This window comes from Onychostoma macrolepis, chromosome 07, assembly GCF_012432095.1.
Source record: "Onychostoma macrolepis isolate SWU-2019 chromosome 07, ASM1243209v1, whole genome shotgun sequence".
NCBI lineage: Eukaryota > Metazoa > Chordata > Actinopteri > Cypriniformes > Cyprinidae > Onychostoma > Onychostoma macrolepis.
Genome location: NC_081161.1, coordinates 10,058,561 through 10,076,407, shown reverse-complemented (window position 1 = coordinate 10,076,407; position 17,847 = coordinate 10,058,561). Strand labels below are relative to the sequence as shown.

The 17,847-nt window shown below is 36.8% G+C and overlaps 1 protein-coding gene across 1 annotated transcript; it reads left to right on the top strand.

Annotated features, from left to right (window-relative positions):
• Window positions 1-24: 24 nt before the first annotated feature.
• On the top strand, window positions 25-16,972 carry slc22a31 (solute carrier family 22 member 31). Its single transcript, XM_058780994.1, has 9 exons — window positions 25-579; window positions 2,537-2,640; window positions 3,018-3,172; window positions 5,540-5,708; window positions 6,102-6,247; window positions 7,431-7,539; window positions 8,184-8,398; window positions 12,431-12,542; window positions 15,684-16,972. The coding sequence occupies exons 1-9, from the start codon at window positions 25-27 to the stop codon at window positions 16,114-16,116; spliced, it is 1,998 nt and encodes a 665-aa protein (XP_058636977.1). The 3' UTR covers window positions 16,117-16,972.
• The last annotated feature ends 875 nt before the right edge of the window (window positions 16,973-17,847 follow it).

Sequence of the window (17,847 nt, the reverse complement as noted above, 5' to 3'; positions counted from 1 at the left end):
GAATCAGTGAATCGGATCGCTCACATGAATCGTCCGAATGAACCGATTGGCTCAAATGAATCGAACTTCCCTGTGTTACTTGACTATCATTCCGTATATGTGGACAACCCTCAGTCAGTTCATTCCTCAGCAGCACTAGTGTGTAATGCCTGTAAGAAACAGCTGTTTCTGTCGATAAGGACTCTAGTTATGGAGTTTGAAACTAAAATCTACCCTCAGATTGGTGGATATGGGCGATACAACAGGATCATAACGCTTTTCAGCTGGTTTCCAAACTTTGCGGTATCGTTGAATCTCTTCAGCGATGTTTTCTTCACGCTCATTCCCGAGGCTTACCACTGCAAACCTGATCTGGCGTTACTGCCGCCGTCTTCTCTTCTCGGAAACCTCTCCAGGCAAGCGTACCTCAACCTCACTATCCCGTGGCTGAAGGGGTCTGGGTTCAGTCACTGCGAACTTTACAAGTACCCTGTGAATATAAGCAACTACACGGAGAGCGTGCCGAGGGACGTGGTGCAGTGCACTAGAGGATGGGAGTACGGCAAACCCGCGGGACTCCAGAACAATTTAGTGACCGAGGTTAGAATGCTAACACAGCAATGCAAGCAGTTCACTCAAGTATGGCACGACTTGTCTGAAATCGCATGCTTTGTAGTAGATGTTTCAAATAGTCGAGTTGAGTGTGTTGTTATACGCTATTTTCACATTTTATGCATGAATTGGTATGATTATTAATTTATAGACTTTTGATTTTAGGGAAGTATGCAAAAAGTGACACAGGTGGTAGAGCCCTGGTCAAATCTGAATGCTGTGTTTGAGTGTGACTACTGTTTTGAAGAGATAAACCTGACAAAATCCCCCAAAACTAAATTTTGGCCATCATTTGTTAAAAAAATAAATAAATTCAAGTTGTTTTAAAAATTGTAAAAATACTATTTTTTTTCTGTTAGTGGTGTGGGTTAGATTGTAGCAATTATAACTAGCTGTATAACAATAGTTTTTTATTTTTATTTGTTTGTTTATTTAACAGGGAAAGGCATTGTTACACACAGACAACCGATGCCGTGTACACGGGGCATATAGCATAAAGCTAGTTTGCAGCTCTCGTCCCTGGGGCCCGTTCCTTAAAACAAGATTACCAAATAAACCAGCTTTATTTCAGTTAGTCTGGCTTTTGATTTGGTTCAAATTAAGTCAGACTAACTAAAATAAGCCTGGTTTATTTGGTAAACTTGTTTTATGGAACAGGCCCCTGGTTAGGCTTTTACATAGAATCAAAACAAGCAAACACACACACACACACAATCATCACAAGGAACAAAATAAGAACAAAAAAAAAAACTAAAATCATTTTTAAATAATAATTGTCCCCATTTTGATAGCTAAGTAAATGTGTGTGCTTCCACAACCCTCCTAAACGTAAATAATTATAATATTTCATATAAAAACTGCTAGGCTGATCCATCTAAATTAGCTGCGACCATCATGGTCTAGTAATAATCCATGTATCAGAAGGCTACAGATAAAAGGCTGCCATATGTGACCCTGGACCACAAAACCAGTCTTAAGTAGCACTGGTATATTTGTAGCAATAGCCAAAAATATAAGTCAAAATTATAAATTTTTCTTTTATGCCAAAAATCATTAGGATATTAAGCAAAGATCATGTTCCATGATGATATTCTGTAAATTTCCAATTATAAATATATAAAAACCTTACATTTGATTAGTAATATGCATTGCTATGAACTTCATTTGGACAACTTTAAAGGCGATTTTCTCAATATAGATTTTTTTTTTTTTTTTTTTTTGGCACCCTCAGATTCCAGATTTTCAAATATAGTAGTCAACATTTGACGTGGATCAAAAAAGTTCATCAAAGTTGTCCTAAGACAAGAATGCATTTTGGTTTTAGGACAACTTTGATGAAAGGTTTTGATCCACTTCAGATGTTGACTAGTCCAGTTTGTGGTGCAGGGTCACATATGGGTTGTACATGTTCGAAAGAACAGCTTGTTTCTTTTTGTTAGTGTTGACCAACCATATGGGTAAGAATATTGTGATCACATTACAGTGAAGTCATGAGATCATATAATGTTTATACAAGGATTAGAAAATGCTGTGATCCCCATTCCTGCCATTAAACAGCGGTGAATAAGTCCTTGTTGGGTTCCTGTTCCACAGGATGTACATAGCCGGAGGCCTTGACCAGCAATATTTAGGGAAAAATATTTTCCATGTTTAGGGAAGAAAAAAAAAAGAGATTTTTATGTGGAATTGTTTTTAGGAAGATCCATCTGAAAGCAGAACGAGGTCGAGAAAGATTGTAAAAGTAGAGTAGCGTGGCTTCACATTAGCTGTAATGTAATAATAGAACCTGGTAGAGCATCTTGGGCTGGAAAACAAACAATGAGCAACAAAACAGCTGGGGAAAAGCAGGTCATGCCAGTTTGCAGTGGTTTGGTTTGGTTTCCCCAGAATTATTTTTATAAGACCGTCTGACTGAAGTGTCTCTCTTTCCTCTACATGCTGACAGTGGGACTTAGTGTGTGCCGACTACTGGAAGATTCCACTCCAGCACATATGTTTTATGACCGGCTGGACCCTGGGCTATATACTCCTTGGCACTATATGTGACTGGTGAGTTTCCCTAAATTATTATTACTCTGTATTACATTAATTGTTTTCTAAATGTGATCAAAATGTTTGTACTTAAAATGCGCAAGCTTCATTGCATTAGATGCAAAATATCAAACTGAGTGACTTCTGCAAATGAATGATGCTAGAAAGGTTTTGCAATAAACTTTTTGTAAACGACTTGTCAAGATGATTATTAGCGAATGAATGAAGTCAGTTCTCAAGTTCGCAGGTGTCCTAGCAGAATAACGGCAACTTTCCGCTAACAAATGTAATCTGTTCAAATTGTTGTCTTGATCATTTCAGATAAATGTTATGCACCGTTCTTGTTTGAGTATGTCAGACATGCTGATGTTCTGTGCGTTTGTGTGTTTTCTCAGGTTGGGTCGTCGGTGTGCTCTGCTGCTGTCAGTGGTTCTCTCTGGCTTGCTGGGAATCATGTCTTGTCTTTCTAACAGTCCTTCTGTGTTCCCATTTCTTCGACTCTGTCAAGGCTCAACGTTAGCCGGAGTGTTTTTGTCATCTTATATTGCACGCAAGTACACTCCATCATTTAACCTCTTTTTAAGTATGCAACTGATAAGATTGTGATAAGACGCAAAAGGATATCTGCTATACACACACACACAAGTGGTTTTGTGAGGTACATGTTTTGCTAGGAACATTGAATATATTTGTCTAGGCAAAAAGGTTCGGTTTTAAAGGAATATTACAGATTACAGAAGTACACAAGTTATTGAACCCAGAACCCATACAAGTTTTTGAACCACCTTCAGGTCTCTTCCTACAATCCCCAAAACAGCAGAAAGTCCTCATGTCCTCGGTCCAATTGTTAGTATTGCAGCACAGAAAATGCTCATTCTCTCTTTTGAAAGTCCGTCTGTGTTCAATTTCCATAAAATATTAAAAAAAGAAGTTATTACATTATTTACAAACACACATTATCACCCAAAATATATTTATCTTAATATCGTGAATATTTTGAAATAACGGTAGCCAAATATAAAATGTCCATGCATGCTAATTTCATTATTAAACTAAATAAAGTGAAGGAAAAGCAGCCAACAATTGTCCAGCTGCATACTATTTCGAAACTGTTATTCAAAAATGTGGAAGATGTAGAGTAGACTTTTGACTGTAGTGTGTATGTGTCTGTTTATATGATATAATCATGTTCCTGTAGGTTTTTGCGAGATTGACCCTTCAGACTTGCTCAATGGTGCACTTTTGATAAGGAGTGTCTTTGTTATTGCTTGATGTTGGTTTCGAATAACAACAGGAGGCTTTCTGGAATGTTCCATGGGGTTTCTCCATCTGCAGAGGAGGGGTGAAGCGATTGACAGGGAACAGCAGTGTACAGCATTCCGTTTATATCTCACGAACAGACTGTTCAAAACCTTAGAACTCTCTCTGTTACATCACTTTCTGTGAAGAGGTCTGCGTTTTTGTCCCACACTTCCTGTGATTGTTACATGAGGGTTTATGTGCATGTTGACTGTTAGCCAGAGTGCTCTTTCCAACACGCAAGCCCCTTTAGTGTGCTCTTGGGGGGAAAGTGTGGGTGGTACTGGGTGTAATGAGGAAACTGGACGTAAACACTGGCATGTACACAATCTTTTCTGCTTATATGCACGACCAGTGAAATGTCAAGGCACACCTACTCATTCTATAGCATTACTATTGTCCACAGTTTAGAATAAGAGTGTTGAAAGAGTTTCCATGTATAGTGGCCACTGGATGTTTTTCCTTCACTTTGTTTAGTTTTAATAAAGAAATGTGTAAACTACTGGCAAAAATGCTCACCAAGGCTGCATTTATTTGATCAAAATACAGTAAAAACAGTAATATTATGAAATATTATTAGTTTAAAAGAACTGTTTTCTGTTTTAATATATTTTATATTGTAATTTATTTATGTGATGCAAAGCTGAATTGTCAGCAACTATTATTAGTTTAGGCTACCATTATTATTATTATTATAACTATCACTTCAGTTCAGTGTAACATGAGCCTTCAGAAATTAGCTGATTTGCTGCTTAATAAACATTTATTATTATCAATGTTGAACACAAGTTTGCTGCTTAATATTATAAGCAGAGATGTATTTTTCCAATAAATGCTGTTTATTAAACTTTCTATTCATCAAGAATTCAAATTATCATGGTTTCTACAAAAATATTAAGCAGCAAAAACCTTTAACCATTTTAATAAGAACCATTATCAATAATCGAGCACCAAATAATAAATGATAATACTTGAGCACCAAATCAGAATGATTTCTGAAGGATCATGTGAGACTGAGGACTGGAGTAATGGCTGTAAATTCAGCTTTGCAGAAATAATTTATATTTTAAAACTGTTATTTTAAATTGTAATAATATTCACAATATCGCTGTTTCTACTGTATTTTAATCAAATAAATGCAGCCCTGATAAACATAAGAGACTTTTTTCAACAACATTAAAAATACTTATTATTCCAGTAATATATAAATTCACAATTGATATTTGTCTACTGTTATTTCAAAAGATTTAGATCATAAGAATAATTCAGTCAAATGTATCCAAAGTGTGTGTGTGTGTGTGTGTGTGTGTGTGTGTGTATTTGTTTGTTTGTGAATGTAATGTACTTCCTAAATTTTAAAATATTTTTTTATTTTATTATCCAAGATGGACAATTTTGAAAAAAGTGAAGAGTAGTTTCATTGGTCTATTGTGCTGCAAGACTTTAGGAACAGTAATTAGATAGAGGACACGGGGACTTCCTGTTATGTAGGAGTCAGAGTTAAGGTCACTCTCACCAATAATTCTCTTTAATACTTCCCTTGACATACCAAATTCATACATTAATTTTCAGTTTTGTCTCTTACATTTTTCCTCTTTGGTTTTTCTACATGGTTCAGGACTGGAATTGTGTGACCCACCTCACAGACTTATGGTGTCCATGGTCAGTGGCTTCTTTGCCGTGTTTGCAGAGCTTTTGTTGCCAGGGCTAGCCGTGCTTTGCCGTGACTGGCCTGTACTTCAGGCTGTTTCCACACTGCCCCTGCTGCTGCTACTTTCCTATTGGTGGTGAGTCAGATAAATGCTGTCATCAAGTGTGTTCTTCATGTCCTCCGATCACCCACAATCCTTTGCACACATTTCAGATCACTACAAAGATTTGGCTGAAAATGATTCGGTACTATGCTCATAATTTTTAATGATTTGTAATGACCATTAGATCTGCTGGATAGCTGCTGAGATCAGGTTACGGTGCACCCTATGATCAAATTATTCTTCCCTTATGAGTAAGCCTTTTACAGAACATTTAGTGTATTGTTGTTTCACTCAAAAAGCCATTATAATATTTACATCAAGCCTATAAGATTACCAACATTAAGACAGATAAATAATTTAAGACCAAGCACCTATAATAACGTGTGTGTGTGTGTGTGTGTGTGTGTGTTGCGAATGTGGCAACAGCTGTGCTTCAGTGTTCCCAGAATCTCCTCGTTGGCTCATGGCCACATCTCAGATTCCTCAAGCTAAGAAGTGTCTCCAGTCTTTTTCAGCACGAAATGGCATGTGTGTTAGCGATGAGCTCTACCCCGCTGAAACACTGCTGTCAGGTAAAAATCTCAGATACTGATCTAAGTGCTTTAATCAGTAATAGTTTTTTTATTTTTTTTTATTTTCAAGAAATATGTCAAAACCAAATTTATAATCTCATGTTGTGTGGGTTTTAAAAAGAAATACATTTTAAATGTTCTCTTATATACTGTATATACGCAGCCCTGTCCTAAAACCCACACTCTTGCGGTCTTTTCACTTGGCCACTTGTCTACTTAAGTATTTCCTCTACTTGGCCTAAGTGTTCAAGTGCACGTGAAGACCACAAGTGTATGCAGAATGCTTTTGATTATGCGATGGGACACACTTACAACATGATAATGTTTATACAAAACTTTATTTACTTTGAGTGTTCCAGGGTGATTATTAGTACTAACACTAATATCATAAATACATATTCATTACGTGCGTAGCCTCAAATAGTGCTATTAGAGGTAATGTGGATTTAGTGTGCGTTAAGGGCACTGAGCTTTGGTATTTATCAGACATGGGACAGTCTTGCGCATTTAGCTCCTGTCATGTTCACGCTCTTTTAAGTAGGTACTGGGACAGACCCATTGAGTAGACTCGGACATACAGATACACACCTTTTTGAGCATTTGTCTGGCCAAATGAGTTATGTTCAAATGAAAACACACAATTTATAATAATGACTTAAAAAATAAATCTGAAGTTTGAATGCGGACTTCATAGAAAATTACTACCCAACAGTCAATGCAGCTTCATAACCAGAATGTAGTTTTGAGGACCCATGGCCTGAGGGTGGCATTTGAGAGATATTTATGGCTTAGCTAATGCAACACTGTCTAATCAATAAGTAGAGCTGTCATGGTGTGATTATACTTTTCACAGGATCAAATGAAAGGAAGCATCTAGCACATGAGGGTAGCGTTGGTCCTGTGACAAGACTGCTGTTTTTCCCGTGTTATTTTTTTTTTCCCTCTCCATGCAGTAATGATATCCCAACTCACTGGCTGAATTACATTACAGCAAATCAAGGCCCATCATGGATAGTGAATAGAGCCATTTAGGGTGTAATCTGAAGGAATTGAGCCCATCCCTCCCAGAGAATGTTTCTTTTGGAATGTGCTGGTCAGGTGTTCCTGGAAAAGCCTGTTAGAATTCTACCAACTCTTCACTCTTTAACCCTCTACTTTACATCCTCTCTGTCTTCTTCTGTAGAGATAGATGAGGTATTCCCTGAAGACACGCAGCCAGAGTATCATCATGTTGTAGAGTTGCATCACACCAGAGTCATCTGGAAGAACTGCCTCATCTTGGGCTTCACTCTGTAAGTTACACTGCAAAATGTGGCTGCGAGCCAATCACAAACTTCTATTACACATTTGTAATATTATAAACCATTGTGTAAATCTAGTCTCAACATTCATCACTTTTTTTAAACAATTGGAAATAAGGGAATTGGCACAAACGTCACAGAATATTAACCTAAAAAGCACAAACTCTTCAAAACTATAGTGCATCATTCAAACACATTTTCAGCATTCTATTATTTGGGAAATGCTAATTTTGATCTTGAATTTTATGCAAATCCTATGCAAGCGAGTATACCTCTAACAATAAATAAGCAAAATCCTGCGTTAAATTTTGTGTATTAGGTTTTATTTTGTAAACGCATTTATTACATTTTTTAAAAAGCATTTATAAATCTCATTTGAATTTAATTTCAGCATTTACTAATACATCATTAAAATTGAAAGTTTTTTTTTAATATTACTTCATGGACCTGAGCTAAAATGAACTAAAAGTAAACAGTTTTTATTATCTAACATCAACAAAGATTAATAAATACCTTAACAAATGTGTTTCTCATTGACAGTTAATGCATTAACCAAAGTTAAGTAATGGAACCTTATTGCAAAGTGTTATCATTTAATTTTGGTTCAAGTGAACGTTCTCCTTGTGGTCCCTCAGCTTCATTGGCACAGGAATCCAGTACTGCTTCACGCGTAACCTGCATATCTACTCGCCACACTTCTACTTCAGCTATTTTCTGCGTGTGCTGACTGGAGCTCTGGCCTGCATCTTCTTGTGTGTGTCTGTGGACCGCTTTGGCCGCAGGGGGATGCTGCTGCTGGCAGCCATCATCACGGGTCTGTCTTCACTGCTGCTGCTGGCGCTCACGCAATGTAAGCTCCTCTTCAAGCATGGCTGTTCCAGAAGTTAGGTAGTGAAACTAGACTGCCTTTATAACTCAAAATCAAAGACACTATAGCTTGTATGCTTTATTGAAAAGGCAATCACAGAATGCTTCACAACAAGCTCAGTGAAAATTTGGAAAGTCAAGTCAAGTCAAGTCACCTTTATTTATATAGCGCTTTTACAATACAGATTGTGTCAAAGCACTTAACAGTATCAAATTGGAGGATAGAGTGTCAGTAATGTATAATGATAAGATTAAACACTCAATTTTCAGTTAAAGACATTTCATTCTTGAATTCAGAGATGTCATTGTCTAGCTCAGTTTAGTTTAAATAGTATCTGTGCAATCAAATCGGCGATAATCGCTAGAAATTAAGTGTCCCCAACTGAGCAAGCCAGAGGCGACAGCGCAAGGAACCAAAACTCCTCTGTGACAGAATGGAGAAAAACCTTGGGAGAAACCAGGCTCAGTCGGGGCCAGTTCTCCTCTGACCAGACGAAACCCGCAGTTCAAAAGTTTCTATTTCTATTTTAATTTTGTTGCAATTTCTAACAATAGTAGTATTATGTAGTTAGGTATTTTATTATATTTTAGTTATTTTGTTATTTTTGGTTGATATATCTGGGGATATATCTCTGGGGGTCATCCGGGCGTCCTGGTCTCCGCCGACGATCAGGGCCGCAGACGTCACCTCCCGGCGCCGACCCACCATCTGATCGGACACGGACCGAGAAACGGACTAGGAAAGAAACAGACAAACATTAGCGCAGATGCCATTCAACTTACGATGTAACGAGTACATCGTGTGTTATGGGGAGTGTTCGGTTCGGTTGATCTAATTAATGCAGCCTAACAATCCTTTAACGGATTTGAATAATGGAAGCGTATTAATGTGTTATGTGTAAGCCAGGCTAAAGAGATGGGTCTTTAATCTAGATTTAAACTGACAGAGTGTGTCTGCCTCCCGAACAGTGTTAGGTAGACTGTTCCAGAGTTTGGGTGCTAAATAGGAAAAGGATCTGCCGCCCGCAGTCGATTTTGATATTCTAGGTATTATCAAGCGGCCAGAGTTTTGAGAACGCAGCGGACGTGGAGGACTATAATGCGATAAGAGCTCGCTCAAGTACTGAGGAGCTAAACCATTCAGGGCTTTATAAGTAATTAACAAGATTTTAAAATCTATCCGATGCTTGATAGGGAGCCAGTGCAGTGTTGACAGAACCGGGCTAATATGGTCATATTTCCTGGTTCTAGTAAGGACTCTAGCTGCTGCATTTTGGACCAACTGTAGTTTGTTGATCAAGCGTGCAGAACAACCACCCAATAAAGCATTACAATAGTCTAACCTTGAGGTCATAAACGCATGAATTAACATTTCTGCATTTGACGTTGAGAGCATTGGTCGCAATTTAGATATGCTTTTGAGATGAAAAATGCAGTTTTACAGATGCTAGAAACATGGCTTTCAAATGACAGATTGCTATCGAACAGCACACCTAGGTTCCTGACTGATGAAGAAGAATTGACAGAGCAGCCGTCAAGTGTTAGATAATGTTCTAGGTTACATGTGGGGTTTTAGGTCCGATAATTAACACCTCTGTTTTTCAGAATTTAGCAGTAAAAATTACTCGTCATCCAGTTTTTATATCGACTATGCATTCCGTTAGTTTCTCAATTTGGTGTGTTTCACCGGGCGAAGAAATATAGAGCTGAGTATCATCAGCATAACAGTGAAAGCTAACACCATGTCTCCTGATAATATCTCCCAAGGGTAACATATAGAGCGTGAAAAGTAACGGCCCTAGTACTGAGCCTTGAGGTACTCCATACTGCACTTGTGATCGATATGATACCTCTTCATTCACTGCTACGAACTGATGGCGGTCAGATAAGTACGATTTGAACCATGCTAAGGCACTTCCACTAATGCCAACAAAGTTTTCTAGTCTATTCAAAAGAATGTTGTGGTCGATAGTGTCGAGCAGCGCTAAGATCCAGTAGAACTAATAAAGAGATACAACCACAATCAGATGATAGAAGCAGGTCATTTGTAACTCTAATGAGAGCAGTCTCAGTACTATGATACGATCTAAATCCTGACTGGAATTCCTCACAGATATCATTTTTCTGTAGGAAGGAATATAATTGTGAGGATACTACCTTTTCTAGTATCTTTGACAGAAAAGGGAGATTTGAGATCGGTCTGTAATTAACTAGATCTTTGGGGTCAAGTTGTGGTTTTTTAATGAGAGGCTTAATAACAGCCAATTTGAAGGTTTTGGGGACATATCCTAATGACAATGATGAATTAATAATAGCCAAAAGAGGATCTATGACTTCTGGAAGTAGCTCTTTTAGTAGTTTAGATGGAATCGGGTCTAACATACATGATGTTGGTTTAGATGATTTAACAAGTTTATACAATTCTTCCTCTCCTACAGTAGAGAATGAGTGGAATTGTTCCTCAGGGGTCTATAGTGCGCTATCTGATGCGATACTGTAGCTGACGGCTGCAGGGATACAATTTTATCTCTGATAGTATCGATCTTGGAAGTGAAGTAGTTCATAAAGTCATTACTGCTATGCTCTTGGGAAATGCCAACACCTGTTGATGCTTGATTTTTCGTTAATTTAGTTACTGTATTGAATAAATATCGGGGGTTATGTTTGTTTTCTTCTAGAAGAGACGAAAAGTAATCAGATCTAGCAGTTTTAATGCTTTTCTGTAGGATAGGGTACTTTCCGCCAAGCTAAACGAAATACCTCTAATTTAGTTTTCCTCCAGCTGCGCTCCATTTTCCGGGCTGCTCTCTTTAGGGCGCGAGTGTGCTCATTATACCACGGTGTTGGACTCTTATCCTTAATCTTCCTTAAGCGTAAAGGAGCAACCGCATCTAAAGTGCTAGAAAAGAGAGAGTCCATAGTTCCTGTTACATCATCAAGTTGTTCTGAGCTATTGGATATGCTGAGGAACTGAGATAAGTCAGGAAGATTATTTATAAAGCAGTCTTTTGTGGTAGAGGTAATGGTTCTACCATATTTGTAACAAGAAGTTGGCTTTACAGCTTTAGCTATATGGAATATACAGGAGACTAGATAATGATCTGAGATATCATCGCTCTGCTGCAAAATTTCAACGCCACTGACATCAATTCCATGTGACAGTATTAAATCTAGAGTATGATTTCGACAATGAGTAGGTCCTGACACGTGTTGTTTAACACCAATTGAGTTTAGAATGTCTATAAATGCTGATCCCAACGAATCTCTGTCATTATCAACATGGATATTAAAATCACCAACGATTAGGACTTTATCTGCAGTCAGCACTAACTCCGATAGAAGATCAGAAAATTCTTTAATAAAGTCTGTATGGTGCCCTGGTGGCCTGTATACAGTAGCCAGTACAAACATCACAGGGATTTATCATTAACACTTGTTTCTTTGGATAACGTTATATGAAGCACCATTACTTGAACGAATTATACTTGAAACCCAACCTCTGAGAGATACTGAAAATATTTCTATAAATTGTAGCAACACCTCCCCTTTACCTTTTGGACGCGGTTCATGTTTGTAACAGTAATCTTGGGGTGTAGACTCGTTTAAAGTAATGTAATCATCTTGTTTTAGCCAGGTTTCTGTCAGACAAAGCACATCTAGTTTATGATCAGTGAACATATCATTTACAAAAAGTGCTTTTGAAGAAAGGGATCTAATATTTAATAAGCCAAGCTTTATCATGTGTTTATCTGTATTATATCGTTTTTTTATTTGTTGAACATCAATTAAATTGTTACTATTACTTTGGTTTGGATGTTTTCTGTATTTTCTAGTTCGGGGAACAGACACAGTCTCTATAGTGTGATATCTAGGTGAAAAAGTTTCTATGTGCTGAGAGTTAACTGACTTTGGTGGCGTGAGTCTTTGGATCTTCTGCAGAGCTGCGTTTCAATCGGTCCTATGATTTTTGGTTAGTTTTTGTTTTACTGACTCTGTCTCTACCGTCTTCTTTCAGACCTGCATGGAGGGTTTGTCCTGGTTCTGTCTGTAGTGGGTCTCCTCTCGTCTCAGGCTTTGGCCATGCTCAGTGTGTTCTTTGGCAGTGAAGTCATGCCAACAGTTGTCCGGTAATCTCAATCTCCACTCTATAAAACAGTTACTGCATTCATCCGTGGCATGTTACACAAAGCTAGTTGAACAAACTCTTGAGTTTCAGAGTAGGTCTGGAGTTGACAAAACCAAAAAAAATCCAACCCGACTGAGATTTGGTTTGCAACGCTCTCTTGTGTGCAACGCAAGAGAATTTCATTAATTACATGGGTTCAAAAAGAGCTTAAAAGAACACATGAAAGTTTGGCAATTTTAAAAGCTTTATATATTCTAAAGCTTGTATTAATGTATGTATTGTTTATATATTCATTTAAATTAAGCTGAATATTAATTGTCAAAATATAATCACTTAAGTGTAATGCATTAATGATATAATGTATATAATTTAGTTTTGGTTTGCAGTCTCTTACCTGGAATAAAACGTGCTCCAGGGCAGGTTAGGCATTTAGCATAAGTTACCATGATGATAAACAACCAAATAAAAACCAATCCAACTTCTTGAACTCGAAAAACCAGAGACTGCTCAAACTTACCTGGTTAGACATTGAAACTGGGTTTGTGAGGTTTCATAAAATAAACATGGCAACAAAGTGTATTTATTTATTAATTCTTCCGCCAAGAAATGTAGTTCTCAAGTACGGTGCCCGGGAGGGGCTGTCTTCGGGTCACGACATAAGTTTTGTCGTGGCCACGACATATTAACTCATGGAAACGTGATATTTTGTCGTGGCCACCACAACTTATGTTGAGTGAACGACATATTTTTCTCGTGGCCACGAGTTTAATGTGTAAACAAACCTACGTGACCATAGCAACCCGGGATTATCAGGGATTCATTATTATTTTATTTTTAATTAATAAATTATTATAGAAAGTATTACATAATTAATTTTATTATATTGACCATAGGCGAAACACTAGGCAGTAGGCAACTGCACGCGATGTAACCAGCATTCGAATTAAGTTTATCACAAATATGCTAAATGTTACATAAAGTACATAAAATAAAAGACCTACAAGAAAACATTTTTATCCATCCCACAGTCTTGCTAGCTGTGTGTGTCCATTATAGTCTTTTTCCGTAATATTTGTATATTATTATTATTATTATTATTATTAGCTATTATTATTATCATCATTATTATTATTATTATTATCCTATTATTATATTTTTATATTCATTTTTTCCCTTCATTTCGATCTCTTTACATAACGTTCTGACCAGTTTTGTAAATAAGCCTACTGTAAATGATCGACATAAAGCTTTTTGATTATGCTGACTGGAATTTATAGCCTATTGGAAATGCAGTTTAAAGGTTGAATTTAACATATATTTCTTTTTCTTTTTTTTTCTGCGAATTAATAACTATTAATATTATAGCCTAGTGTTTCGTTGAGGAATGAATCATTCACGTAGTTTAATTTGTAAATGAAAACACAACACGCTCATTTATCATCACGCACTGGCATAAATAGCCTACAATCATAAAGTATTGGCATAATTGTCAGGCGTTTACAGTATTTGCAAAATATATGGTAGCCTAGAAAATTGCATAATTATACAGAACGTTAATTAGGTAAAGCGATACATGAATTGAAAGGGGAAATAATAAAATATTATATTTATATGAAATAAATATAAAAATATAGCCCTAACAAGTTAATATAACCTAATAATATACAAATATTAAATGAAATGTTTAATGTTAATAAAAATGTTTTATCCATCTATGATAATACTGGGTTGCTATGGTCACATAGGTTTGTTTATACATTAAACTTGTGGCCATGAGAAAAATATGCCGTTCCCTCAACATAGCATCTCGAGGCCACGACATAATATCATATTCCCACGAGTTAATATGACGTTCCCACTAATTAATAACTCAAGGCCACGACAAAACTAAGTGAACCGAAGACGGCGCCTCCCGGGCACCGTACTCGAGCAATGTTTAGCAGAATGGTTTCCAAGCCACAGGAGTGTAGTAATACTGCAGTAATACGAACATAATGAGGTCACAGGGATTGTATAAGGAGTATTTTACAACAGCTTCCAATGCAGCTTAGCAAATCATATTAAGGACCGGAACTATCTGATGCATAAAAATTATTTTAGCGTGTAAACTCCATACTGTATTAAAAATAGATGTTCACGAGTCCTATGGCAGGTCATCATTAAACTGCAGCTTAGTAACAAAACAACACTAAACAAATAAGACAAAACAAATACACAGTTACAGAGAGTAGATTCACAGGTTACCAATAGTACAAAAAAAAATGATAAAACCTGTCAAAAGTTCAAAAGAACAGATAAAGATTTTTTTTGTTTGTTTTTGAAAATATTATGCTCACCAAGGCTGCATTTATTTGATCAAAATTACAGTAAAAACAGTCGTATTGTGAAATATTATTACATTATAACTTTTTTTTTTTTTTTTTTTTTTAGAATATTTAAAAATGTAGTTTATTCCTAATATTCAGAAGCCACACTCCTGTCTTCAGTGTCTCTGCTGATTTGGTAAAGAAACATTTCTTATTATGTTGGGAAAACATTTTTGCTGCTTAATATTGTTTGTGGAAACTTGACACACCACTATTGAAAGATTTGGTAAGATAAAAAAAAAAAAAAAAAAAGAAAAGAAATGAATACTTTTATTCTGCAAGGAAATATTAAATTGATCAAAAGTGAAATTTACGATGTTACAAAAGGCTTCTATTTCAAATAAATAATCTTTTTAACTTTCATCAAAGAATCCTGAAAAAATGTCTCACATTTCTGAAAGAATAATAAGCACCAAAAACTGTTTTTAACATTGATGATAATGAGAACCATTACTAATAATTAATGGTTATTAAGTAATTAACATCAAAATTGAGCACTAAATCAGCATATTGGAATGATTTCTGAAGGGTCATGTGACGTTGAAAACTGAAGTAAAGTCTGCTGAAAATTCCACTTCACCATCACAGGAAAAAAATGTTTTTTTAAATGTTAAAATTTAAAAAAAATAAAATAAAATTATAACACTTAAGTTGTAATAATATTACTGTTTTACTGTTTGTTTGATCGAATAAATTAAGAGACTTCTTTCAAAACCATAATTATTCCATGCTGAGTGTTTCCTGTTTGAGTGTTGTTAACTGTGTGTCTCTCTCAGCGGTGGTACGTTGGGTCTGATCATGGCCGCAGGCTGTGTGGGAATGGCTGCGTCCTCTCTAATGGAGCTGCAGAATAACAGTGGCTATTTCCTGCATCACGTGATCTTTGCCTCCTTCGCCGTTCTCTCAGTCCTGTGCATCATGCTGCTGCCAGAGAGCAAACACAAGCCGCTGCCAGACTCGCTTAAAGATGGAGAGCGGCAACGGCGTCCTGCTCTCTTCCTCTCACGCATGAACCGGGACAACCCACCCTTACTGCGCATGCAGCCGCACAGCTCCGAGTACAACCGGGACAATTACTCCCGCCTCGTCACTGCCACCAAAAAAATGCTCACCAAAGATGCTCTGCCATACAAGATCTCCATTTCGCCACAAGCGCCTCTACTGGCCAGTAATGGCACTGCTCCAGACGCCAATGACGACTCGTCCTAGCATTTCACCGAAGCTGTTTTTGACACGCAGGACCTCATCTCGTAGCACGGCCAGTTTGGCCACTGCGTCTTTTCCCAGGGAAGACGGCGTCTTGGTGTTTAAAATGTGGAGTATGTTGAGTATTTGGTTGATGAATGGTAAAGTTTTCAGTTTGTTGTGACTTTGTACATTGATTTTGTATCGGTTAGGAATCTAAACTCTATGCACAGATGTTGCTGGGAGACTCTGTCCATAGTTTGTATGCTTAAACATCATGTCTCTGCAGTACGTTTGAATGAAGTTTAAGATTAAGAATCGTATCCACTAATGGTCACCTGAGAGCCATCGCCTGTCCACTTAGCGGGTGCATCTCATGCCTCTCATTATTGTAGTCCTGTGACTAAAGCATAAAAGCTTACTTAACCTCACCAGCTGGTGATTCACTGAGGGGTGCTAAAACGTCCACTCAGTATCATAGTTTTATTTCCTCCGAGTGGAATGAATAGCACTCGATGACGTCAGAATCACTAGAGAAAAGTCTACTCTTTATAATGTTGGAATGTGATTTGTTTCTGTGGAATGGTAGCTCATCTCAATTCCTCCTTGTGGAGTTTTGTTGAGTCACATTCCTATCTTTCTGCTGTTTTGTTTACATGTCAAGTTGTGTTTTTTCATGTGTCAAGCAGAGCTAGGACTGAACCAAACCTGACGAAGCAGGGGAACCCTTTGTCATTGTTTTTGCTTTTCTTTTGCTATTTGTATTACATGTTTGAAATGGAAATAAACTGTTTACTGTATCAAGCTGAAGTAGCTCTCCTTGTATGTCTGGTCCCGAAGCTAATATTTGACAAGTGAGCAAATTTGGACACTGCGTGTACCAGACACTGTGGCATTTGCATACTTTGTGTTTGCTGTTTAATAATGGAAATGACAAGTCCGACAGTGTGGTTGTGAATGGTTTGTCACGTGCAGTTCTTACTTGTGCAAAGTGTTTACCACAACATTTCTCCTCTTCAGCAGAGATGTGGGAATTCATTCGGTACAACCGTCATACTGCATTATAGATATTTTCCAGCTGTATAGTGTATTGGGTGTGCATTATGGCAGTGGTTCCTAAACTTTTTTTTTTTTTTTTTTTGGCAGCTGAACCCCATTAGATGAAAATATGAAATACTTAACCCCGACTTAATATTTTTTTCTTATAAGTGTTTGTGTTTTGTTTTAATTGTAAAAGTTTTTTTTCTTCACTTTGACATTTTTATGATTTAAGTAGCCTATTAGCTTTTAATTAGGTCACAAACCCCATATAGGTTGTTCACAAACCTCAGTTTGAGAAACCCTGACATAAACGACTTTTAATAAAGAATGGCATATTTTTTCTTTCTTTTGATATTATGTATTAATATTTTACAAATTAATCCTGTTTATTAGCTTATAAACGAGACTAGTGATCAAAACAAAGTAATCTAAAAGTAGTCATTACCCAAAATGTGTAAATGATTATTTTAATAATTCTGTTTTTGTCATGTAATTTTACATTTAGTAATGGAGTACAATTTGCATTGCTGGTTGGATTTTATTTTTTATTTTTTTTGTTTTTAGTTAAATTTGTATTATGGTAAAGTGTTTTAATGACAGCTGCTTCTCACTTTCTCCAAATGGTGGCAGCAGTGAGAGGTGTCCATGTTTACACCTTTCCTCTCATTAAATAGATGTGTCTAAGTATCAAGTTTAAGCAAGTTGTCAGATGAG